The sequence below is a fragment of the Sinohyriopsis cumingii genome, unplaced genomic scaffold (genome assembly GCF_028554795.1).
Source record: "Sinohyriopsis cumingii isolate HCF-2022 unplaced genomic scaffold, ASM2855479v2 utg000881l, whole genome shotgun sequence".
Classification (NCBI taxonomy): domain Eukaryota; kingdom Metazoa; phylum Mollusca; class Bivalvia; order Unionida; family Unionidae; genus Sinohyriopsis; species Sinohyriopsis cumingii.
In genome coordinates, this window is record NW_028315939.1 from 1010162 (window position 1) to 1036757 (window position 26596).

Below are 26596 nucleotides of genomic sequence, written 5' to 3' on the forward strand. Positions count from 1 at the left end.
TCAAACCCACAACCTCCCGCATCCAAGGCAGACACTCTAACTACTAGGCCACCAAAGCGGTTGATAATATTAGTTTCTTAGGCGATGTTCTTAAAAGTTTCAGTAGAAAAGCTTCAATGGGAAATAATATTTCTGTTAAATGTATTGTCTTGCCTCCGAAAATAATAACTCTTTACCCCAGAGTAAAAGAGTTACTAGAAATGGTATGCCTTGCACCATGAAATAACAAATCTTTATCCCAGAACAAGAAATGCAGTGTCTTGCCCCTGAAAATAATAGATCTTTATCCCAAAACCGAAGGCTTACTGGAAATGACATGTCTTGCCCCTGAGAAGAAAAAAAAATCTTTATCACAGAACCCATGGGTTACTAGCAATGTAATGTCTGGGCTACTTTATGTTGAAACTCAAATTCAGTGAATTTCTATCCCAAAACATATTGTAGCAAAGTAACCAAAAGTATACTGTCACGAAATCTGTGATCTTTGTGACATATCTGTGGGGCAATTGGGCAGATATGTAATGTAACCAAGTTTCTCTGCTCTGTCTCTGGACAAAAATTCTTGAAATGGGTGGGGTGATTAGTCACTGACAATGAAGATAAATACTTGGCTGTAATAACATGAGATACCATCAAAATGAGAAAGAGAAGTGTACCATGGTTCATCAATGTACCTCATACAGCTTTATAAGATGTAAAGCAAAAACAAAACAAACCCAACCTGTGATAATGACCTTGAAGAAAAAACACCAGTATGAAATACAAACAATCTTCTAGTGATAATATGTATACCAAATTTCATCCCTCGCATCCATTTATCTTGTGCAGCTCATAAGCTACACACCTTCTTGTGACAACATATAAACTTGCCATGTCACATCCCTCAATCTCAAACTGCTTAAATTTAACAGTGGCGGAAAAGTGTGATGCAAACTTTAAAATTAATAAAAGTAATACAAACTGGCAAATGTTTCACGCACTTAACACTTCAATACTGGCAATGAAGTCTATTTCAGACTTTTATGTCTGGCAAGAAAATTCATAAATAACTCTGCAAATAAATTTATAAACTTAGTCTTTGATATCAATGAATGCAGTGATTTTCCACAAATATATAAATAGATACTTAACCTCTGGAAGGCATTTAAATAATTTTCCTCAAATAAGTTTTTAAAAAAATTAATACTGTATACCTTTTGAAGGCATTCAATAACCTTCTCCATGTAGGTCACCTGACATGCATATGGCTCAAATGGGAAGTCAACTTGAACTCCATTAACGGTCAATACAGGCATCCTGATTTATGCCAAGTCGTATGGATCTGTTGAGTAATACATAAAACATGCTATATTTAGCTGTGTATCATGTCCAACTAAGTTTAAACAGCCCTGACCCACAATGCAATGTCACACCAATGTCTACGATGTTTGCTTTAAAATGTGGTAGAAAATCCAAAATGAGTATTTTACAAATTTTAAACTCTGCTGTAATGGCCTCCAAATCTAATGAGAATCTACCTAACAGATTTCATTAGTCTACTCAAGTAACTGAGTAATTTTTACTAAACTGCAGTTTTAACAATAAGGGATGCCAGCTACATGAAATATTTTTGAAAATTTGGACTTTAGTTCGGTTGTTGACTGCAGACTGAACATGCTATATGGCACCAAATATTCAGCTGCAAACATCACTTCATTTTCAATGTCTACTTATCTACTGAATAAAATTTAAATTTGAAAACAAAATAATACAAGCAAGAAACCTCAATTTCATTTTTTTCAGCTAGTAATTTACTAACTGTAACTTGCAAAATGCTCACTTGCTAGTTTTATGTCCTGTATAGGTAGATCCATGCATAATGAACGAAGTAAATCAATATTTAATTGACATATATGGACTCTTAAACAGATAATTATTTTATTTGCGCATGGGATCCCTTTTGGTTCTCTTGGTTTTAATTTTTCTCAAGTAGAACAGCCACGAAGATCCCTATTCTTTCCTGGTTTTGGAACTCCAAATGTAATTGGTGGCAGTTACAGTTAGCACAATGTCATTGAACATGTGATCAAAGGAAATGCTCCATTACTGGGCTTCTGTCAACTTCTTTATCATTTAATCACGTCTTGTGAAGACTGACTCCGTTGTGTTAATCATGTGTCTTGTCAGTCTCTTTTGCCCCTGATAAAGACTTGTTGAGAGGCAAATACTCTTACCAGTAGACTAGTTAAGATAAATAGTTTTATACTTTTTTTATTCCAAATTATATATATATATATATATATATATATATATATATATATATATATATATATATATATATATATATATTTTAGAAAGAGAGAGAGAGAGAGTTTACAGATGATTCAATATAAAATAAAAATGTAGTGTCATCTAGTCTGTAATAAAACCAGACTGTATATTACAGTTATGTTTCTTCAATCTTTATAGACTACAGATTGTGATTTTCAATCTGACGTTTGATTTTAATAGTTTTTGTGTGAAAAGATATAAAAACTGTATTTTCACATATTTTGACTTTGATTATTTAATACTCACACACCCACTCTCAAGGTCTACATGTAATTGCTTTGATCAATTCTTACAAGGATGCTGCTAGACTTTGCTATTCAGTAATGAAATGTGTATAAAATTTATATTCAAGGTGAATGACCATTTTAACTTAATGTACACTCCTTAATCCCCTGCCTACATGTATATAGTATCACTGATCAGGCCAAGGTGAAAGAGCACTTGCAACGTACTGGATAACTGGCAAAGGGGATAGAGCTGTGTTGTATTCAAGCTTCCAAAATCTGAACTTAGAGTGCTTTATTTAGGCCCTGCCTCCCAAGTTATTCAAAATTAAATTATTTCAAGTAATCTCAATATCAAAGTAAATTTCTGTGGCAAGGATGATTTTTCTCTATTCAAGCTTTCTTTACTAAGAAAATCAAAACCCAGCCATGTCTATTAACAACTTATGGAGAAGCAGTATTTACTAATATGTGGAACTGCAACATACAGAAACAGTTAATGTCCATGCCTCAACATCTTGAACACTGCATTAGTATGGGTACATTTTTAATTTTTTGACTGAGTTGGTTATGTTTCGGGTACATTCTGACTTGGGTACATTTTGGCTTGAGTACATCTTTTTTTACCCAAGTATATATTGGTTTAGGTACATTTTGCCTTGGGGACATTTTGACCTTCTTCCTTTTTAACATTTAAAATACAAGGGACTGGATCTAGATTAGCTACAATGTTAAAAACATGAGCAAAAGTGTTGGAAAAAACATCTAGGTGTAAATCTACTCTATCTGAATTTGTACCCCTCTGAGGAAGGAGGTAGATGTACTTACATTTGTAGCAGATCTCCATATGGTATGAATGGGATTTGATAACTTATTTAAATGTGCACATGTAGGGGAAATCTAAAATTATTATTATGAATAAAGTATTTCTTTCAACTGTTTTATACTTGACGGCTATGAAAATTTCTTCAGTACATGTGATGATATTGGTTCTCGAAAATGCTTAAATGCCATGCTAAAGTCTGGTACTTGTACAACTGGTGGTACACAAAAGGGTTTCATGGGGTATGCAGCAGAAATTACTCAAATTCGTACTTAAAAAAACAAAGCAAAAAAAAAACGTCTATGCCGCTGGGAGAAGAGGTACGCCAATAAATCTGATATCCCAAAAGGGGTACGCGAATGTTATAAGTTTCCAAAAGGGTCCATGTATTTACCGCAAACCACTACAAACCAAATGCAAAACACCTTTAAAATATATTATAGTACTAATTTATCAGTGAAAATATGTTGTAAGTAAATAAAATGTGAAACTAATTATATGTGAAAAAATTTTGAAATAAGACTGTTAATCTGACACCAAGTCCGATTTATAAAGTACTGTTACGATATGTGCATTTCTTTTTTCATAATTAATAAAACATCCATTACATTCTTAAGATAATTAAAATAACTTTATTTAACTAATTTAAGTGTACTTTAGTATATTTCAGAGCAGGTTAGTAATTAACTATGATGTCATAGCCTCAACGTCCACGAAGATGGGGTATAAATATTAGTACTATTTAGTAACAAGATGTGCATTTCTTTTTTCATAATTGGTATCATTTTTATTCCCGCAAAATTTGATTGTGACAATGTGTTGATATAGTGTCTACAATTTTCCCTAGAAATTCCATTCATTGATGGCATGTGTAGAAAAGAGATGTTATTTAAACAGCATTTCACAACATATATTATTTACTGTTCTTTTTAACAGATGTAATGTAAGAGTTTTGAACAAAAAGTGTGCCCCTCCCCTTGAAATTCAGTAATGAAATTTGAATCATGTGGACAAATTCATTCTGCATAAAGCATCTGAAACTGGGATATTTATTACAATTCATGATATCATAGCAAATTACACCATATCAAAGTACCAGTTAGAAGCAATTTTTACTTTGAAATCTATGCTTAATTCAAATGATTTTTATTTTCAGTTTTGTGTTCTTGTCAAGTTGTATAGTACTGCAATAAATGTTCAAAGGGAACTAAATCTTTGTAACTACCATCTTAATCTACCATTTCAGATCATCTGCCCAGAAGTTGTATGTTATTTATACTTTGATGTCAAAACCAGAGAAAACAATATTTTTGACAAGACAGATTTGCCATAATTAGTCTTTAAATAAGATTAAAAACTGTACACACACATATAAAATACATCTGCAGATTTACAATAGGAAAACAAATGTGAATGATTCCAAATCAGAATGAAACTGATTGATCCGCTCTTTCTTTATATACAATGTCTATTGCAACTGAATTTCACAACAGACCCCACATGACTTAATACACTTCTCATTTTGCGCCAAATTTGCCTATTCATGTGACCTAATCAAATCAGTAGAAGTTACAGAGTAATTCTGGATACGTCGAAACCCCATCAGCCATTGAGAAATTAAGCCATAAGCGCCATTTAGGTCTATTATTAAGAGTATTAATAATAAATGTCAACACATACGTATGCATCTATTTATAGATCCTATGCAATACTAAACTCTTGATACTCTGGTGGCATAACTTATGGCATAAGCAAAATTTAACTAGAGACATTCTGTACTATTTACAGCCATGAATACAAATTATAAAATCATGTACCAGGAGTTAAAAAACACATATAGATATACATATCAATATATGTATTCATAAAAATGGTTTGTGGTGGTTTGCGGTAAATACATGGACCGGTTTCGGAAACAATGCCTCATCGTACCTGAAATTATTGCCCCACAAAAGTAATTTATATTCAGCTGTCACCGATTAAAGTATCCACCATTTCTTCATTGTACACTAACAGAATAATCCAGAACGACTGAATTTTTGATTATGCAGGGTCAAACTAAAATGAATAACATGTTTTAGCCCAACTTTTCGTGACTCGCTGTAAATAACAGTTTGTAACAACCGCCATACTGTAATCGGTGTATGGGTGAAAACATTCCCTTTTAAACTAATTCTGATCCAGGAAAAAAGGCTTCGTGTGTTTATCTTCCTTTATTTAGCAATAACACAATGTAATTTTAAGAATTTTGCTACATTATATATCATTTCTGTTCTCGATTTTTTAACATTTCTATTTATTTGGGCAATTGTTCACAACAAATATAGAAGACTATTAAACAAGAGAATTGCAGCAACGCTAAATGAAATATGTGAGGACTTTTAAGGCAACAGACTGATCGGGACCATGGCTGATTCGGACCAGGCTTATTATCGGTCGATAAATCAGCCAGGCACCTATAACGATACCGTCCATCAGTATCAACACAGGCTGGTGTGTGTGTTGGGGGGGGGTTCATTTATCGGACTAGACTTATCTGGCCCAAAGTACAGGCTGATTCGGTGCAGATTAGCAGCTTTACGGGCTGTTTCGGACCAAATGCCAGGCTGCTTGGGACCATGTGAAATATTATGAAGTTTCGTCAGGGTTTTAAATGTGACACTTACATTTGTTTAAAATATGATATTTTTAATTATTTTCCAGATACGCTGAGCAGTTACAAATATGCATTTAAGGAAAGAACACCTCGATCGTACGTAAAATAATGGGATATATACCCCGCCGCGTCATCCTATTCTGCGCATCGTGTAATTCTGCGCAACGATACGTCATTTCTCTAAACATATGATCACGTGTTATTGTTGGTCGAAAATCCAGTTTATATCAAGAAAGAACGATCGTCCTTTAAGGAAAGTTATATTCATTAAGTGTACATAAATATCCCACATATCTAGTCTAAATGTAAATGAAAATGTGATTTCTAAATGTCAACACGAAGACCCATTCCATCGCCTCGTTGAAGTTGAAACCTGAAGAAAAAAAATTATATCTGTCTTTTAGAATCCTACAAATAAATACATTATTTAAAAGATATGAACGTTTACCTTCGAACAATACTGCATCTTAATCCAAGTTTATCATTTTGCAAGAAGTTGTCCCACTCCTACTTTATCGCCTGCTATCCAACTTGTCAACTTGCCTCAAGAAAATTCAGGACAAAGAGTCTGTTTTTAAATTCTTTAGTATTTTTTTCCATAAACGAAACGCTGTAGACACATTAGATCCGAGTCATTTTTGTTTCTCTTCAACATTATGGCTAAATGTTTTTAAATGTTGAACTTTTAGTCGATTTTTTTTTATAACATGATCGGCTTAGTTTGCTCAATTTCTATTGCCATTTAGTGTCACTGTAACGTTGAATTTTGTAAAACCATCCTATAAACGTAATCTACTTCCTCCGCTGAAATGCTGATAGAAAGAGTCCAAATTAACACATTTCATTTCCGTGGTCCGGTGCATAAACATTACATCTTTTCAAAGCCATGCGCAGAATAGGCCGACATATCGCGAGTCATGAAAACACAGGGATATTATCCCGTGTGTCCAAAATTAGTATTATCTTTAACAGACTGTCTTGGTGACAATTGCTGCTTTTCAAATGGCACGCATTGCAGTAATTTCTTGTCGTCATTCGGTCGAATTTGATGTGCGTTTTACACCAATACTGATGACAAAAACCTTACATGCACAGGAAATCCCAATAGCGGTGTGTGTGTGTGTGTGTATATATATATATATATATATATATATATATATATATATATATATATATATATATATATATATATAACGTAAGACTGTTTGTCTTACATCTGCAGTTTAGTAGATATATATTTTTTAAAACAATCATTCACCTTTGTGCAAAATCTAATCTAATTCATTTATTTCATTGAGAAATAATAAAATTACCTACACTTAATAAACGATCTTGAAATCTGGTCTCATGAAGTACAAAATTAATTAATCCGTACATATTGGTCTAAGTATGTTCATTCTTCTGTTAGATTTTCATTTAGAATTAATCTTTATCTTGTGCATTGTACCTACATACTATTAATGCTAAACGACATATATACTAAAAAATAAAAATGTGGCCATGTCAAATTTATGACTTGATTCAATACAATATCATTAATCAATATTCTCTTAATTTTGTTGACATCTTAATAATGAAACCAAAGAAAATGATAACGAAACAAAAATGGTGGTTTTATATATCTTGAAAGATTAAATCCATTTTACAAATCTTACTTAACACACACTCACACACATGCACACACACAAACACACACAAACACACACACACACACAATGAGCACCGTGAGTTTCAGTAGTTGAATTTATGATCTATTCATTAATCTATGCATATTATTATTGAAAGTGGATACTGATTAATAGCAAAGATAACAAATAGCATATTATTAATTAAAATAATTTTGTTCATATAATATAACATTGAAGAAAGTAACCGTCCGTAATTTAAGTATCTGATTGGTGGAGGTCCGTTTCTCGGCGTGGGACTTCCAAGTGACATCAATCATCTTTGCCATTTCCTCGTCTGTTTACTTTGGTATCTCCCGAGTTTACCATCGGATATCAGCTTAATTTAAATTAACATCTTTTGTTATTACTTTGTTTGATCATTGCGTCCTTAATTAATATAAATATAAACACTAATAGTCGGATCATCAGACCATAAATTTGCAAAACCAGTGTGACCAACACCGTTATAATTAAAGAATTTGTAACGTCATTTGCCAATTTACAAGATACAAATGAAGACAAGTTGCTTGAATGGGTCGAGATTTTACTCAAATGACAATATTTCAATGATAACAGTAGAGAAAAATGTAATAATAGCAGTGAAGTACGTTATGCTATCGTTTTACTCATCTTTAATCCCCTACACAAATGTATTTGTAAACCATAATGCAAAGAAAGCACGTTGTTTAGCCTGCGAATACAGTAAATGGATTGGATCAATTTATATGTATTATTTTATACTGGTGTTAATACTGGCCTGTTTAATGAAAAGTTATCTTTATATTTTATTTGCTTAAACATTGAAAACATATTTGGGTTTTGAATAAACACCTAATTGCTATAGCTCATATTTTTTTTGCTCTGATTTCGGTTAGAAATTTGTTAATAACTACCTGATTAAAATGCAAAAGCTGAAAATCAACATTTTATATTCTCTTACTATACTTGCGAAAACAGTAATAACTACTAAAATAAATAAGGTGTGTATCTTCCATTGTTTTTCTTGTAATATTTCATATGTTCCAAATCAGTCTGGCATTTGGGACAAATCAGCCTGTAATCTGGGCCAAATCAGCCACGGTCTGAATCAGTCAGCATTCCTTTCTATCAGTCATGCGTTACTTACTAAAGCGCTTTTGACACAAAGTGCCTACTTCGGTGATTGGGTCTTGAAAGTACGTCCTTTTACGTGCTCTCCACCGCCAAAGATAATATGATCATAAACTGACACTTACATGAGCAATCCCCCCAAAATGGCTAGCGTACCAGATTAAAGTTTCTGCGACAGTACTCTTGACACGAAATATCTAATTAAAGAATTTCAGAAAGACGATGTATTTTGCTGGTGAATATTCAAAGCAAATTTTATGTTGTACAAAGTCAACCATGGTAAGAAATGTATATATTATAAATATAAATATACTGTTCAGGACCGAAAACTCAACATACGGAATGTTTTATGAGCGACTGAATTTTGCAATGTGTACTCGCCAAAATAAACACAATTATTGAATTATAGAGATTCAACATCATTATGTTAATTTTTATGCATACTTTTAACTGTATTTATTTGAGTGCCCCTGTATAAAAAAAAAATATTGGGATTAGAATTGACGGCTTTTAAATGGCTTTAATCATATCAAAGCAATATACAGCAAATTATCAGTGTTAATAATATATAATCCAGATCGATGGCATTACCATGGGGTATTCCTCTGACTTATATTTGAGAACCCTTTATTTCTATGCGTCATGGTTCACTGACAAGAAACTATCATTACATCTGGGACAATCAGAATGCATCCTATTTTGTGGCGAGAGAAATAAAATTTAGAGAATCTAAAATATCCCATAATGTTCACATACTCGACTCTCAAACGGTCATTCACTATTCTGGTCTCCATGTAATTTACTTTCGAGTAAATGTTCATACAAAAATGTTCCAGAAGGGAATGGAATGGAATAGTAAAACAATTATAATATTTGTAAACCAACCAACCAGTCTACATACCTACCTATCTATTTATTTCTCTATCTAAAAAAACTAATATGCACTCACTTACCCAAAAGTTCGAAATAATAATTTTAACAAAATCTTTATGATTTTTAATACAACTTAATAAAGAATAATACAAATAACATCACTTTATATAATGGTTTCATAAAGATATGAAAAGAAAGGAAATTCATTATCTTTTTACAACAACAGTTGCGTCACAATTATGTATGGATGAACACCAACTTGTTGTTACAACGAGTGTTGCATCTTCTCTAGCCAAGATTCCGATGCATTAACCCTAGCCACACACTGGCAGATCAATCACATATTTCTGTGCTTCGGGTATGTGAATTTCATTGGATGCGGGGAAATCCACTGCATCTAATCAAAACTCAATTTATTCAAATGTGAAAACTTTTTAATATGATTAAGACAAGGGGTGCACACAACTGGAATGGACTCTATATTGGTCTTGGAGACAGGTGTCGCGCGGGTAAGGTACTGTGAAGGGTAAATACGGTATTTTACTACTTTTGTAACCCTTGTTCATTATCCCGCTACATCGTCCGCTTTTCATGTTTCCTTTAGTACCGCCATGCATAACTTTAGCGGGATATAATTTTTTGTGTAAATTTTTGTAAATGTTGATTTTCCGCCATGCAAGATTTGCGTCCTTTGTCCCCAGTCTGCTACTAGGTTCTGTGTTTCTTCCCCTGACGAAGAGCTTGTTTAGTTATTCAACGGATCATAGCGTGTTAGTCAAAAGCAAATAATAGAAACCAAACTAGTGTTCCATTTCGGCGATTACGACGAATCCCCAGACATAATCGATATAGCTCCAGGTTGAAGTCAGTTTTTGTTCATAAAAAATTAAAATTGGTCACTTGAGAACCTTGTCTCGGGCAATAGTTGCACGCTTGCGTAACAATTCTTTTCCCCTAACAAAATTATCTCATCAGTTGCGTGGTCGGTGGGTGTGGGTTATTAAAAGTTATAATAAAAAATAATCACTATAAAATTTAAGAAATGAAATAAAAACAATTTAAATTGAGACGCAAAAAAGACGAAATACATTTTAATTTTGTTAGGTAATATATACTTCAGAAAAGCCAATACATCATTTGCTTTTCTCTGTATCACACACACACACACACAGACTAATGTAATATAAATATAAACTGCGTTCTAGATTATATATAACTAGTTTGAGTAACCCTATGGCACGTTATCGGTTCTTGTTTTTCTCGCGTGTAATGCTCAAAGTAAGCAGGCATGCGCGTTTAAGTTGAAATTTTCAACTAAATTCTAAGTAACAAATGCGATCAAAATAATACGTTATTCATGACAAATGTATCATGCAACAACACAATACCAACATGTCACTTTGTAACCAATGCAGTACTTAGCTGAGCGGGAACTCCTTCCTCCGATTTAATAATGTGTTTTTGTCTACTTCTATCTATTAATATCGTTTAGTAGTTTGAGCAACCAAATGTTTCTTGCATGGTTATCTTTTCAATTCTCTTTTGGAAACTATAATTTTGTTTTTGAATGATTTTGACTGTTCACCTTACTCTCGAATGCTGTATGTGTGAAAAATAGTTGGAGAAAGATAGTATATTGACACCGTTTACGTTCTTGGAATAAATTGCTCTTCTGCATCAGCCAATCAGAGCCAACAATTCTCTGTTGTTTAGCCAATAAAATGGGATTAAGACATCTCTGATCTCGTAAAGCGCGCGCTCCGTGAAGTGATTTGAAGAGGTTGAAGCAGTTAAAAGTTTGGAATAAGTGGGTAAAATGTAAGTTTATAGACATGAACATGCTATTTATAACAATACCCTTTTGTTAAAATTGAACGGTAACAACTGCCACGAGAGTTTTCAACGTTGATAATCGAGATTTTAATGAACAAACACGGACATTGAAGTTTTATTATTGCCATTGAACTGAGAAAACTGCGTTCGTTTGCAATTACACGTGAAACTTGTCATCTCTGGCCCAATTGATGTTATAATCTGATGCTTTCCTTTAAAGTACTGTTCTGTGTATCATTCTGGTTCAATTATAGTATACTCGGAATTGAACTGAAACAGCAGTCAATACATATTTTGATCTTCGGGTCAGTTTCCGAAAAGATGAAGTTCTTAAACCACGGCTTTTCCCCGAAAGCTTTCCATAACGTGGTTTTGTGCTTTAGACAACACAGGTTACAGTATTTTAAGACATGATCTCACTTGGCTGAGGTGAAAACTTTTTCAATACCGCTCCGGTGGCGTAGTGGTTAGAGGGTCCGCCTAGGATGCGGGAGGTCGTGGGTTCGATCCCCGGCGGAGTCCTATCAAAGACTTACAAAAATGGTACTAACAGCTGCGCTCAGAATTAAGGGGTTAGTTGTAGGACTTGTCGGCCTGGTGTCAGGATAATGTGACTGGGTGGGACATCATGCTCCATGTCTGCGTCATGATGCCCTAGTGCTAGACATCTCTATAAACTGTCACACTGCAAGCATCGTAGCGATGACGGAAAAATTGTTAAAGCTACGTTAAAAATTCAAATCACACACACAAAACTGTTTCATGAAATTAGGTAAAAGACTTTATTTTAAGTCCTTGATGCATTTAGACTGGGCATGAATAATAAATTGACAGATTTTGCAACTAAACCAAGCTATTTTTCATAGAGTTGCATCCAACAATGATAAAAATCAAGTAAAAAGTAGTTATTATTATGGTGCAAAACCTGTTTATAGCTTCAGTTTTAATTAGGAGAAAGTATGAAAGCTATACTAAGTCACATTTGTCAGCTGTTATCCAAGTATTACATGTTCTCTTTGCCTTACCCTATATTCATTTTAACGAAATTTAACACAAATTATGGACTTTTATTAGAACTGTTTCCTATGTGTTTATAAACTAATGTCTATAAAATATAACTGTTTAAGTTGTACTTAACTCATTTAGTATAACACTTAAGGGTAGAACATAGTCCTACAACATAAGACACATCACCTGATATTTTTGTTCTGAGGGGTGGTGGGTCTTAATGCCTAACTAACAGCACTGTGTAGCATATTTTGATGTAGACTAACAGTGTAATGAAAGTCTAATTTTCAGAAATATCACAAACAACTGGCAACCAATAATGATACTTTTCTACAAAGTAAAGTTATAATGTTTTTGTCAGACTGTGATTACTCTGATATCTTTTCTCTAATAAATTCAAATTCTCACAAAAGAAATGGACCTGTTTTAAAGTTTTGTTGGCCTACATTTCAGTTGGCTGGAAAGCAATGAAAGCCGGGAATGCCAAAATCGGGTTAAGTTGAAATATTTAACAAAACAAATAAAAATATATTATGCCACTTGGAACTATAAGCAATGTTTTGTTTCATTCAAGACAGATATCGGATTATATCCTCCACACGAACCTACTTAAACATACTATGGCATACCTTGACTACCGTCGCATTGCAACAAGTTCAAATATATGTCAGCAGAACATGAAAATGCATCTATTTCCTACTGTCATATTTTCATTCCGCGGGGATAAAAATGGCACAGTAAGTATATTAATTACACATAAATTACTTGAAGAGTGTCAATATAGGCTGCCAAGTGTGTGAGATATTCCTGAAACTGACTACACATTCCGATGTCAACCGACATAAGAAACCACTATACATAGCCGTTATTTGAGTATTAAGACTGCACTAAAACAAAAACATGTGCTATGTCTTACATTATAGGACTAGGACAAATGATAATTGCAATGAACACAGTAAATCTAAAAATAAATATGAAATCGTTTAAAATATCCACATGCTGTTTTTAAATAAGCAATACTATAAAATAATATCTTTACTTTTTTTGTTTATGGGAATGAGTGAAGAAGAAAGGAAGGTACTGAAAAAGACATTGAGACAATGACAGCTGCTGCTGCTCACTATGCATTGAATGCAAAGATCCATAGGAAAATTTCCTTTATCATGACATTGAAATAATTTGAGGAAAAGTGAAAAGGACAAAATCACTGAACTTGGCGCGCTTGAAACAGATTGATGACAAGCTACAAGAACTGAATAATTCACTCTAAAATATTATGGACTTTGTAATTAGTGTAGTGTAGACAGAGTAAAATGAACTTTGTTCACTGACTACATATTTCTAATGCACTGATGTAGGATGTTTAATATTAATGGGAAAGACATCAATGATCATACTGTTGACTTCATGTTTTATTTTTTTTTTATTTAAAAAATTTTTTTTTGCAAATATCTTCCTCATTCGGAGTGATAGTAAGTATTTTTTTTACATACATACAGTTTCATTTATGTATCCTTTAAAATGATTGTAATAATGCACCTTGAAAAACACGATTTGGAACCTTGAAAAACCTCAAAAGTTTTGAATGAAATATGCTACTAACCCTGTATATATCAGCCAAAAATGGTGGAGGCAATTGACTTTAACAGGATATTTGGAAGTTTAACATAGAAAGTATGACTACATACCAGAGAAGTAATTACAGGTGTAGTTGAGGATATGATGTTTTTGTTGCAACATGGACTGTAGTGGGAAAATGTTTATGAATCCATTCCAGTTTTGTGCACCCTTTGTCTTGATCATGTAGGAACAGTGTTCACATTTGAAAAGCATTGGCTGTGGTGGCTTACTGCTGCATCCCATGAAATTCACAGATCTGAAGCACAGAAATATCTGATTGATATGCCAAGGTGTAGAGAAAGTTGACATCATAATCCTTGCTAATGAAGATGGCAGAAGTCGTAGCAAAGTAAGAAATATATATATATATATATATATATATATATATATATATATATATATATATATATATATATATACAGAGATCTCGGAAACGCTTAATTACGCATATTTGGAAGATAATGTTTGATCTGGGACGCAGAAAATCACTAAGGCGGGAGTCCTTTGTACACATGTAATAGGTGCACAGCAAAATTCAAAGATTTGCCAGTCCTGCTTCAGCCACCTGTTTTGTGGGAAAATGTGTTGATCAGTTAGCTGTGTTGATATTTACAATGATAGAATTCAGTGACTGAGAGACCCCTTGATGTACATACATGTTGCCATTTTATAAGAGTACATAAAAAAGTACATGATGAAATAGCAGGGCAGCAAGTTCAAAGGCTTTGACTGGCAGCCAGGTGGTAAAGTGCACTGATATTTACAGTGATTTAATTCAGAGGCAGAAAGACCCAGAGATGTACATGTGGTCATTTATAAAAGTATATCAAATAAACAACTTTAGCTTTCGTTGTTGTGTTCATTTCCGAATGTAAACTTCGCCTTCTTCTGTTAGGAAAGTGAAAACAACTTCGCCCATTGATTATTTAAGAGGTACATTGACTGACCATACCATATTTTTTTTAAAATGCCCCTCACCTTAGCCCGGTTAGTTCTAGTGTTGTAGCGAAATGTATTCGTCAAGGCATCAGTAGCTAGGCCTAGTTTTTATATCAGTTACGTTGACAAACTCTTTCCCATTCACAAGCATTATGTTTTGATAGCTGATTGACCATTAACACTTTTCTGAGTAAGGTAGCAACTATAAATTTCCTGCATGCTATCCTTTGATGACAAAACATACAAACTTGTGTTTTAAAATCAGAATCGGTGATCTGGATATATATTAACTGCCTCTTATACACTATTTTGTCATAATATTAGTTTGAAACTAAGTGAATCATTAGGCCTAACAGGAAATAATGGTGGACGTCGCTAAGTCTGGGATATACCAGTTTATTAGATTGTCTGTTTTCTTAAACCATCGGGCAGATATATTTAGAAAAAATACACAAATCATCGAAACCAAAGCCTAGTATTATTTTATTAAATATTTAACTTTAAAAATACAAATTATGTAGGTCAGAAACGTATGGGACAATGCTATGTTGTGGAATTCGCGAGATGCGCTTTAAGGTCTAAGCTGTTTTCTGACTTCTGGTTTTGCAAAAATACGGGAAAAAAACAGCAAATCAGATATTATTGCCTAAAATTACTACAAGTACGTATACAAATAAATAAACCATAAATTTGCGATCCTGTCAATGGACTGTTGTAATGAAGCTATATTATAGTGAATGATTTCATTACGAAAACCTCTCCATCTAAAAATAGATGCACTCAAGTTTGTGTTGATTCTGTAGGAAAGCAGGGACTGTCACTTTTGATGGTGGGACTCCTATTCTGACCAAAATGGGAGTCCTGGACTCTTAGTTTTAAAATCCTAGCAAGACCTGTGTGTGTGTGTGTGTGTGTATGTATATATATATATATATATATATATATATATATATATATATATATATATATATATATATATATATATGCATACACACACACCAGACATGCATGTGTATTTCTGTTCACCTATTTGAATTATGTCCTCAATTTCTCAATATGCATATGAATTTAAGACTACTTTTAAGTAACGCTTTAAGTAGAACATTATTTGAGTCGTATTTTTATTATAATCACGTTTGGTACACGATACAAATTCTTTTTAGTTGCAGTGTATTTCTGACCATGTGACTTTAAAAGAGCACAGTAGAAGCTATACATTGTAATTTTAACTGATAGGAGTAACCAGATTTATTATTGTAATTGAAAGTTTGTAAACATGTTTAATCAGCAACCCTTAATCAAGAATTTGGTTATTTTCAGAAAGTTCACTATAAAACCACTGTACCATGTACTTGAGAGGAAATACACTTGTGTCTTCAGATCAGATTTTTGTTGCTAATGAAACATTACCGTAACTATTCGCAGACATCAGCTGAAGCTCTTAATGTATCCACTTTCTTTCTAGCTTCGTTACAATAGCCCAGTGATAAGATTGTAAGGTTTTATTATTTGTCTACATACTTTTAGCAGTAACGTAAGGCATTAGTGATATAAAGTTTAAATATTTATCCTCATGTATGCTCCTTACCATAATGAAGATCGTCAGCTTGCAACTTACTGTATCGAAAACTAAACTGTTTACAAAGTGAAGTGTGTGACCCATGAATGGGGAACATCTTGCCTATAAATGTTTTGCATGTTGTATTTTGAATCTACTAGCAGTAGGACAAAAATGATGTTTTTAAGTCCATCTACTGTACAATATAGAAAGAAGAAAAAAATACCACTTTTGAAAATTAAATGATTGTTTTTAAAGAATATTTAGAAAAGAAAGAAAACAATTGTGCTTTTACACATTCTATGCACCTGCTACTTAAACCAGTCAAAACCAGTCTACTGGGGACTGGAACTGTTCTAGTAGTCATTGAAACCTGTGCAGTGGTGCCTGTTAATTGATTACGTTATTGTTGCATGGTGGATTGGTCTAAAGTGGTGGCCTTTACAGATTGCTGCCATCTCTCCTCGGTATGCATAGGTTTGAGTTTTGAGCGCAGCCAATGTTGATTTGTGATTTGTGAGAAAGCTTGCCTGTAGCTTCCTGTGGGTTGGTGGTTCTTACCACCAGTTATGCCTGCAGCCTTGTGCTGCTTATCTTGTTCAGAGGAATGGCATTGTAACCAAAACAAATGCAACCATATTGTATTAATCTGTAGAGTTGAGGCCAAGATTTGTAACATTTTGTAACGTTTTTTTGTTTTTTTGGGTACATTATGAGGTGATCAAGATTGGTCCAAGATGGCTTCTAAGTACATTGGTGGAGGTGAGGTACGAAGGAGATACCAGTCTAAAAGTGCTTTTGGCAAAAAATCTTTAATAAGTAATGCAACACTGGTTAAACATGTTAAGCGGTACATATGAACAACCTCAAAATCTGTAAAGAGAAACCATATAAAGCAAGATATTATTTGAATGCTAATGAACATAAGCATTGTTGATTGAATGAGCAAGGTGGACATTGATGGAACAATTGAACAAGGGTTGATATGAGAACCTGGTGGAAAACATTGCTTTATGTGAAATATTTGTTATCTGAATAGATGCCTGACAGTTTAGGGATTTGATCAAACAAACACTTACAAATGTTATTGTCTTTGTAACAAACTACCTTAAATTAATCGACTCTTTAAAACTGTGATCAAAGATAACAAGGCAGCCAAGTGAAATTAATACTTCGTGAAATAAAGTTTGATGTCACAGATATGGACCATTGTGAGCAAGCGAGTTTTAGAGAATTCTTGAACTGGCATTTAGAGATATCCTCAAGGATGATATCAATATTGTACTAATTGAGCAATACAAAAACTGAGTTTCAACATAGACGATTGTCTCACGGAATAAATGTTGCATGTTTTTGTAAAAAAAAGGAATCTTGTTTGGTAGTGTATCAACAGTTAGTCTAGTTCCCTGCTGTCTGGACTCTTCGATTTGGCAGGATAATATTAAACACCAGTAGGGGAACCAGACTTATCAAGAAACCAGCAGTGTTGTAATTCACAGATTTTTTGGGCATACACATGATGATTCTTAAAACTAGTTGGAACTTTCTTTCATATGTTGGACATTTTGAAAATAAATCTTATTAAAACAGAATAAAGAACAACTTCATTAGAAAAAGCGTGTTATTAAAAATTATTATCGGCATGATTTTAAATTGAGGATTCAGTCAATAAACAGCCCAGTTCCCTAATGCCGCCCCCCCCCCCCCTTCACAGTTTTCTCTGTCAAAGCGATTTTTAAAAATATTTGGAGGTTCTTCGGTAACTTGTGCCTCGCTTATAGTGCAGTCTGTGTTTGTGGACCCCATTGTGGGTGAGTTATCAAGAGAGAGGTGTATTTTGTTGGAATTTGTCAACACCATTTGCTCTTGGCATGAGGTAGCCACTTTCTAGCCGACCCAGCACACTTGAACGACCATGTATAATAATAGTTTACTTCTCAGTACGTCCCAAGTTGGGGCCCTGAGTGGCCGAGTGGTCTAAAGCGCTCTCCTCTATGGATCATTGCCATCTTACCTCTGTCTGTGTAGGTTTGAGTCTTGGATTCAGGTAATGTGGGTATGCGAGAAAGCTTGCCAGTAGCTTCTGATGGGTCGGTGTTTCTTTCCGGGGTTTTCCGGGTTCTTCCTCCACCATTAATACTGGCCGCCATGTATAGCCTATCGTGTGCTGAAAAATGGCGTTAAACCCTACAACAACAACAACAACAACAACGTCCCAAGTTGGTAAAAGTTAATGTTTTGAGCCGCCGTTGGTAGCGTTCGAAAGCATAAACTTTTTCACTACAAAAAAGGAAACACTTAACGTGTTCCAGTCATGTTGGAAAATGGAAAAATCCATCAGATTCCATCACTTTTATTTAAGTTTGGTACTGACTTCCTTTGATGGAAGGTTCTTTGCTTTTATTGAAAGATTGTAGTCGGCTTTCTTTGATGAAGGGTGCATTTTGATGAAGGGTGCATGCTTTATTGAAGTCACCGTTAAAGGACAGCTTTGGAGAACCGAACAAATGCCCATTTCTTATTGTGGCGGCAACATCAAATAATTGTATTGCATGATTGAGACTGATTCTTTTTCTCTATTTGGTGTGTACGTTTTCGTATCAATCGGTGCTTCAAAGGTAATCCGTTTCTTTTGAAATTTCAGCAAACTATTTTATCTGGGTACATTTTTAAAAACGAATTGGCCGTCATTTGGACTATTCTGGTTACTGACCCTCCATGCCTATTGAATAAACCAATAAATAAGAAGTAGTTTTTATTTTTTTTTATTTTTTTTTTTTACATTTGTGGTAGCAGCGTGATGTTGCCTTCCACACATGCATATGAAAATTAACAAAGGGTCAACGGACGATAGAGATGCAGGTGTTCTGGTTTGATGACAGGGATTATTATAGAAAATGTGAATGTTCTGAAAGGTTTAATTCTGAGTGAAAAGATGATGAATTTTACTTATCATCCACATACAAATGTCGGTCTTTGTAAATATATTAATTACTAGCGAGCGGCCAAAAATCCGATGAAAGACAGATTATGAGATAATACCTCATCCGGTTGATCTCCGTTACCAAAAATGTCAACAGCAAAAAAGGGGATATTTCACAACATACAGTACTCATGCTTGATGGCAAGATAAGCAGATAATAATATAACAATGAACTGTTTACATGGTTTGTCATTATGGACAAAGAATTTGTTTATGTAACAATAGATAAATTTCAGTGCATTTTATTTGTGGCTTCCTTTGATGGGGCCTCTGAATTTATGGACTCCAAACCATTGGTTGTATATAAAAGTTTAAACAGTGAACAACATCGCCAATAGCAAAAATATCACCACATGGCATGTTTTGCCACCAATAGGGAAAAACAATCCAAGTTTGCAACATTGGCAGAGACCTATGTGATCCCAGAATAAAATTTGTATGCGTTATGTTTTGTACTTTTAAGAAGAAAAAACTACTTTTTCATGTACGAGAAAAATACATAAAAAATTTAAGGAGCCACGCCACGATCATCTTGTAATATTCATACGTGATCTCTTCAACAAAATGATAATAAAGTTTTACGTTTTTTTTTCCTTCATACTTTTAACCCTTTACCTCATAAAGCATAGTGACAAATAGCTACGATGTCATAGCCTCAACTTGATTTTGTTGTGCTTGAGGCTACGAACTGATCTCATATCAGGTAATGGAGCAAAAAATATCATCACTAAAGTCAGAAAAACAAACAGTACAGAAATCAACTACATAAGTATAATCATGCTGTGAAAGAAGTTTGGCTTATTTTGAATTTATTAAGCCCTTACACGATAAAATAAATTGGCATGGTTACTCTAACCTTATACTGTACGCCATGACAGATAACGCGAGACTCTCGCCGTGACCCCTTTTCTACGTAAGGCTTGCCAGACCATATTTTGGATATTCTACGCTATATTATTATCAATCAAGTGCGAATAATCGCTTCTTGGTGAATTTCAAAGCTGCCGATAAACCGTATTTACTTTTAATGCGCAGAATTTCTAACCCAAACGGCGCTAAATTTTTACTACGATTTGTTTACATTTCCAAATAAGGCGTCAATGTCCTTATATGGCACACAAACAAACGAGGCTGAGAACGGAAGTAATCATTATTTGAAATAATATGGAGGACGATCTAAACGAAAATATCGGCTAGAAAAGGTAAACGAGATTTTTTAACTATTTCTACAATGATTTTCGATATTTCCAGTATTAAATAAGAGGACTACTCAATTTATTGTATTATATGCAAGGAATATGTTTAAAGTGTTATTATTAGGCTAAGAGCGCCGGGTGTGAATCACACCCGGCTTGCTCCATTAACACGTATATGCTCATGTTAGTACCCTGTCCACGAGGTACGAGTAAGGGTACTAATATTAGTACTAAGTGACAAAGTGCAGCATGCTATAAATAGAACACTTGTTACCTAGCCGACCGCATACGCATAGGCCTGCCTGTGAATTAAGCAATGTAGTGATGTTACGTTTAACAGCAGTTTTAACCATTTTACACTTTTGGTACACATCTATTATATGTGGAAAAATTTAAGAGTAAAGTCCGATTGTTATAGCTGTGTAATTTTTTTTCACGGAAGAATATTTTATGTGCTTTAAAATCGAGAGAGAACTCGTTCATCGTCATGTCAGTGAGGCCGCGTGACCAACCGTAGCTGCCATTTCCCATACTCAAAATTTACATGTTTTTCATCTGCGTCTACATCACTAAGTCATCTGAATTTGATAATCAATAAAAACTAATTGCTGCCTACATAAATATCAGAGCCTTTACCTGAGTTATTGAATCTTTCGTGGTTGTGATTATAATCGTGAAAACTTCATAAGTACTGAATAAAATCCTGCCTGTGAACTGTTAAGCAATGTTGTGTATGTTACGTTTAACAGCAATTTTAACCATTTTACATTTTTGGTACACATCTATTATGTGTGGAAAAATTTAGGAGTAATCATGAAAACTTCGTAAGTACTGAATGAAATCTGTGACCTCCATTTTGGAGAGTGGAGAATATGACCCAGTTACTTTAAATAGCAGATTTCGACCAGAGCATAAATAGTGACCACATGATCTGACGTAATGGTCATTCACAGAAATGACTATAGTATCTAATAGGGGTTTTCCCCGAAGGTGGTGCTACGAAAACCCTGCTTAAAATGGCTAATGTTTACAGCAGATGTCAAAAGGCGCAACCATGTGAACAGAGTAGAGGCATCAAAAGGCGCTTCCATGCGAATGGAGTAGAGGCGTCCAAAGGCGCTTGCATGTGGTAAAGGGTTAATATGCATAATTTTTTTAAAGTATACATTTCCATCTTTTATCAAATGTATTTATTTGTATGATTCTAACAGATATAGTATGACCCCGCTATAGTGCACTCCATTATAACATGAATTTGGATATAACACAGTCATGGTGTGCTCCCGAAATTTCATACACATGTATTTTTCTTGTACACACAAAAAAATTATTTCTTAACCCTTTACCTCATGCAAGCGCCTTTTGACGCCTCTACTCCATTCGCATGGAAGCGCCTTTTGACACCTCTACAAGATTCACATGGAAGCGCCTTCTGATGCCTGCTGTAAACATCAGACATTTTGAGCTAGTTTTCGTAGCGCCACCTTCGGGGAAAACCCCCCTTTAGACACTACATTCATTTCTGTGAATGACAATTACGTCAGATCACGTGGTCGCTATTCATGCACTGGTCGATATCTGCTATTTAAAGTAACTGGGTCGTAATCTTCACTCTCCAAAATGGCAGCCACGGATTTCATTCAGTACGTACGAAGTTTTCACGATTAGAATAACAACGAAAGATTCAATAAATTAAGTAAAGTCTCTGACATTGATGTAGGCAGCAATTAGTTTTTATAAATTATCAAATTCAGATGACTTAGTAATGTAGATGCACACGAAAACCTTGTAAATTTCGATTATCGGAAATGGCAGCTATGGTTGGTCATGCGGCCTCACTGACATGACAGTGAACAAGTTCTCTCTCGATTTTGAAGCACATAAAAAATTCTTCCGTGAAAAATAATTACACAGCTATAACAATCGGACTTTACTCTTAAATTTTTCCACATATAATATATGTGTACCAAAAATGTAAAATGGTTAAAATTGCTGTTAAACGTAACATACACAACATTGCTTAACAGTTCACAGGCAGGATTTTATTCAGTACTTATGAAGTATTATACCCCATACACATTACTAAGTCATCTGAATTGCGTGAATAGCGACCACGTGATCTGATGTAATTGTCATTCACAGAAATGAATGTAGTGTCTAAAGGGGGGTTTTCCCCGAAGGTGGCGCTACGAAAACTAGCTCAAAATGTCTGATGTTTACAGCAGGCGTCAGAAGGCGCTTCCATGTGAATCTTAGAGAGGCGTCAAAAGGCGCTTCCATGTAAATGGAGTAGAGGCGTCAAAAGGAGCTTGCATGAGGTAAAGGGTTAAGAAATAATTTTTTTTGTGTGTACAAGAAAAATACATGTGTATGAAATTTCGGGAGCACACCATGACTGTGTTATATCCAAATTCATGTTATAATGGAGTGCGCTATAGCGGGGTCATACTATATCTGTTAGAATCATACAAATAGATACATTTGATAAAAGATGGAAATGTATACTTTAAAAAAATTATGCATATTAATCAAAGTTTCGCCTTTTATATGCTTATTGACTTCTGACCAACTATTCCAACAATATGAAAGAGCTGTATATATGACTACAGTGGTCAGGAATCTTTAATCTCAGACCACATAACCATCCTGCTGCACTGACTAAACCTTAACATCTGGTTGGACTGCATGGCATATACCATCTATGCTACACTGTTCCTACTATTGACCAGCCAGGCTGGCTACATGGGAGTTAAGAACATTTACAGTTATCCGGAGTCTGTTATCTCCGATTTATGGGTCAGCCAACCAGATCAACCATTCCTATGCAAATCATAACCAACATGCATTACTTATGAACCCATCCAACCATGCTGGACCAGTGTTAATGTAATCACTAGTGTTATATATATTGGTTTTGGTCATGGTCACAGTGGTTGCTCACTTTGAGCCAGGACTAGTTTTTCATGGTTCATGGTCCCGAGAAGAAGTTACCCTTCACATAAACAATCTCAAAAAGAGTCATATTCCTAGCCCTGTAGGGGGGTGTCAGCACATACATTGTTGCTACATGATGGTTTCCTCCCAACATTTTTGTTGTAGCATACCTCCAACAACACATATGTCCATTCCATTGTGTGAAGGTTTGGAATATCCTTCTCTGTGCAGCCTCCGAGGGGATTATTCATGACGTTCATCACAATCTATCCTGTAAAGGACAGTTGGTCTTGGCACAAATCTGTAGTGGACTGCCCGTTCAGGTGGGGGTGGGGACTTCGGTAGACTGTTTGCCACCTTTTTATTGGCAATAACTCTGCTTCCTTTGCTAGCTTCACTTCCTGTAGAGATCCCCAGTCTTGGTTGTATCAGTGCTGGAAATGATCCAGATTGAATTTAAGACCAATTCTTTTTGGATGTCAGCTAAAAGACAAGTAAGTGTTGGAAATGTCTTTTCTTCTCCTTAAACTGTTCTGGTGACATTTTGGTAAGCACTGTTTCTAGCTGGTTTGTCAAGAGAGCTTATCAGACCTGACTGAAAGGGATCTTTCATTATGAGGATTAAAGCTCATGATCAGATTCCTTCCTCCCACCCCTCTATGATGTCCTCCGAGTATTCTAATTTGTAAAGAAAGATGAAGTCTAAAGCATTTGCATCAGTGATTTGTACAGCAGACTGGGTCTGTCTTATGTTCTGCATTCTTTCCAGATGTTCTCTGTGGAGATTCATCCATGGGAGGATGAATTCTCATTATATGGATGAGGGTAATTCCATCCTAGAATACATGTAACTAAGCTCTGTAATTTCATCATTAAAATTGCTCCTGTCCCCCTCCCATTCCAACAATGATGATTATTTATAGAGACCAGAATTCATGCAGTACCCTTTTTGCAACAATTTCCAGTTACACCCAAGTGGGTTTTTCCTTTACTTGTTTTAGCCCAACATTTTATAAATTTCATGACAAAACAAACCTCAAGTTTTTCATATTTAAGGTACAATCCAGTGTTAAATATAGCAACCCCAGTCTAACACGGTCAAGATAAGAGTTTACCTGGAAATCTGATGATTCTGTTGACCAAGTGTCAAATTTTCATTGCAGCATCAATACATGTCATCTGATTGCATCACAATTTATATATTGTAAAAGCTAATAAAATTATCTATTATGGGCATGTTTTCTTTTTATATTTGATGCTATATTAATGGAATTATTACTTTATAATCACCGAAAGTAACAGATTCCACAAGCCATTGGAAATAAAGTGCTGATTATGCCGTGGTCGCGTGACACCTCTCTTCTTTGTTACAAAATGCGGGTTATTGAAACTTCTTGAATATTCATGAAATTTTCAATTTGATCAGAGGAGATGTAAACAATTCGATCAGTAGCTGTAACATGTTCCTATGATATACCTACACAAAAAAATAATCCCTCAAACTTTATGCAGATTTGACCAGAAGTTTGGCAGTTTAAATAAATGCATCATATATCATCAAAATTGGCATATTCCAAGCTTTATTTTGCTACCAAATTTATATATCGGAAATGTTTATAAACCAACCGCAACAAGCATCTCCTTGTGTCAACAATGTCTGCCATATTTGAATTTTCTCACAGCTGATAAAATGTCAACTTTTACACAGCTGATGTTTCAAAACTAAACTTATTCTTAATTTCGTACAAATTGGTGTGCCAGAAGAACATGCCAAGATGATTTTTTTATAAATAGTTTTTATCGTATTAACGCTTCTTGTACGGTTAGGCAGTATACAGTTGCAAAATGAACACGCAAAGTATATATTTTCGTCCATTATAAATAGTCTCAAGTTGTCGATGCTGTATATATCTGAACTGACAAATGGTCATCTGTTTTAAAATATGTTCAACCTTATATTCATTATGTAATTGCATTTGTTTAAATTTTGTAATGGGACATTGTCTGATGAAATAATGATAAAAAATTACATCATTATCAGACAAATGCAAAGTTTTGGTATGACAGTTGTTTTTTTTTTACTTTGACGAACATAGCTAAGTAACCACACGCACACATAAAGTAGGTTCTTCAATTCCCAATGCATTGATAACATTTGATATGATCAATAATGTTTTCAAAATACAAAAAAAAAAATACAAAGTCTGAAAGTGATAATTTATTTTACAGGTTTATGATATTGAAATGTTAGTTCTAAGTGAAAGATGGCAGCATCCCGATGTCCATTCTGCAAGGAGCTAAATATAATATCACAGGATTTAGAAGATGAAACCAACTTGAATCCTATTCATGAAATTAGGTCTTGCAACATTGTTTCAATGACAATTATGAATAAAAATTGCATTTTTTGGTTTTCGAAGTTGTTTTACATACATATGAACTATTGCTAATGTGATATATTTGTTTTAAAAGCTGTGAAATGTTTTTACGGTTTTCATTTATGAATGAAAATATTGAAGTTGGACAACATATTTAATGAGAGTAATGCATTCAGCAGGAAAAATGCAATCAGAATATCAAATTTATTAATATCTCAACAAAAAGGAAAGTTATAACATTTTTTATGGAAGGAACATTTTGCTTCGGTTCCATGATGGCTGCATAATCTGAATACATTTATATAAGGCAAATTCTAGAAATGTGGAAATATTTTGGAACTTCAGAGTTGCATAACTTTTTTTTCTAATAGAGATATTTAACAAAATTAAACTGTTTTGGAATGCTGTTAAACAGAGCTATATGAAGAAATCAAGTGTTTGCAGTTATTTCAGTATCAGAAAAGTGACTGGGGTTGCTATTAAA

The 26596-nt window shown here is 34.3% G+C and overlaps 2 protein-coding genes across 6 annotated transcripts in view; one reads left to right on the top strand and one right to left on the bottom strand.

Moving 5' to 3' along the window:
• Positions 1-5481, bottom strand: part of LOC149773124 (regulator of telomere elongation helicase 1-like) — a 240161-nt gene extending 234680 nt beyond the window's left edge. For both annotated transcript variants that reach the window (XM_089946787.1, XM_089946786.1), the window contains exons 1-2: positions 5290-5481; positions 1194-1321 (exon numbers count right to left, since the gene is read on the bottom strand). In XM_089946787.1, the coding sequence (XP_089802913.1) occupies positions 1194-1295 (102 nt within the window). In that variant the 5' untranslated portion in view covers positions 1296-1321; positions 5290-5481. The remainder of the gene's footprint in view (positions 1-1193; positions 1322-5289) is intronic.
• The window catches only part of LOC149773125 (stathmin-like), a 104908-nt gene that overhangs the window by 25261 nt on the left and 53051 nt on the right, over positions 1-26596 (top strand). For 2 of the 4 annotated variants that reach the window (XM_089946793.1, XM_089946795.1), the window contains exon 1: positions 11357-11481. The exons of the other annotated variants lie outside the window; for them this stretch is intronic. The gene's annotated coding sequence lies outside the window, so the exon portion shown is untranslated. Of the gene's footprint in view, positions 1-11356; positions 11482-26596 lie in introns of those variants that run through there. 4 annotated transcript variants of the gene reach the window in all.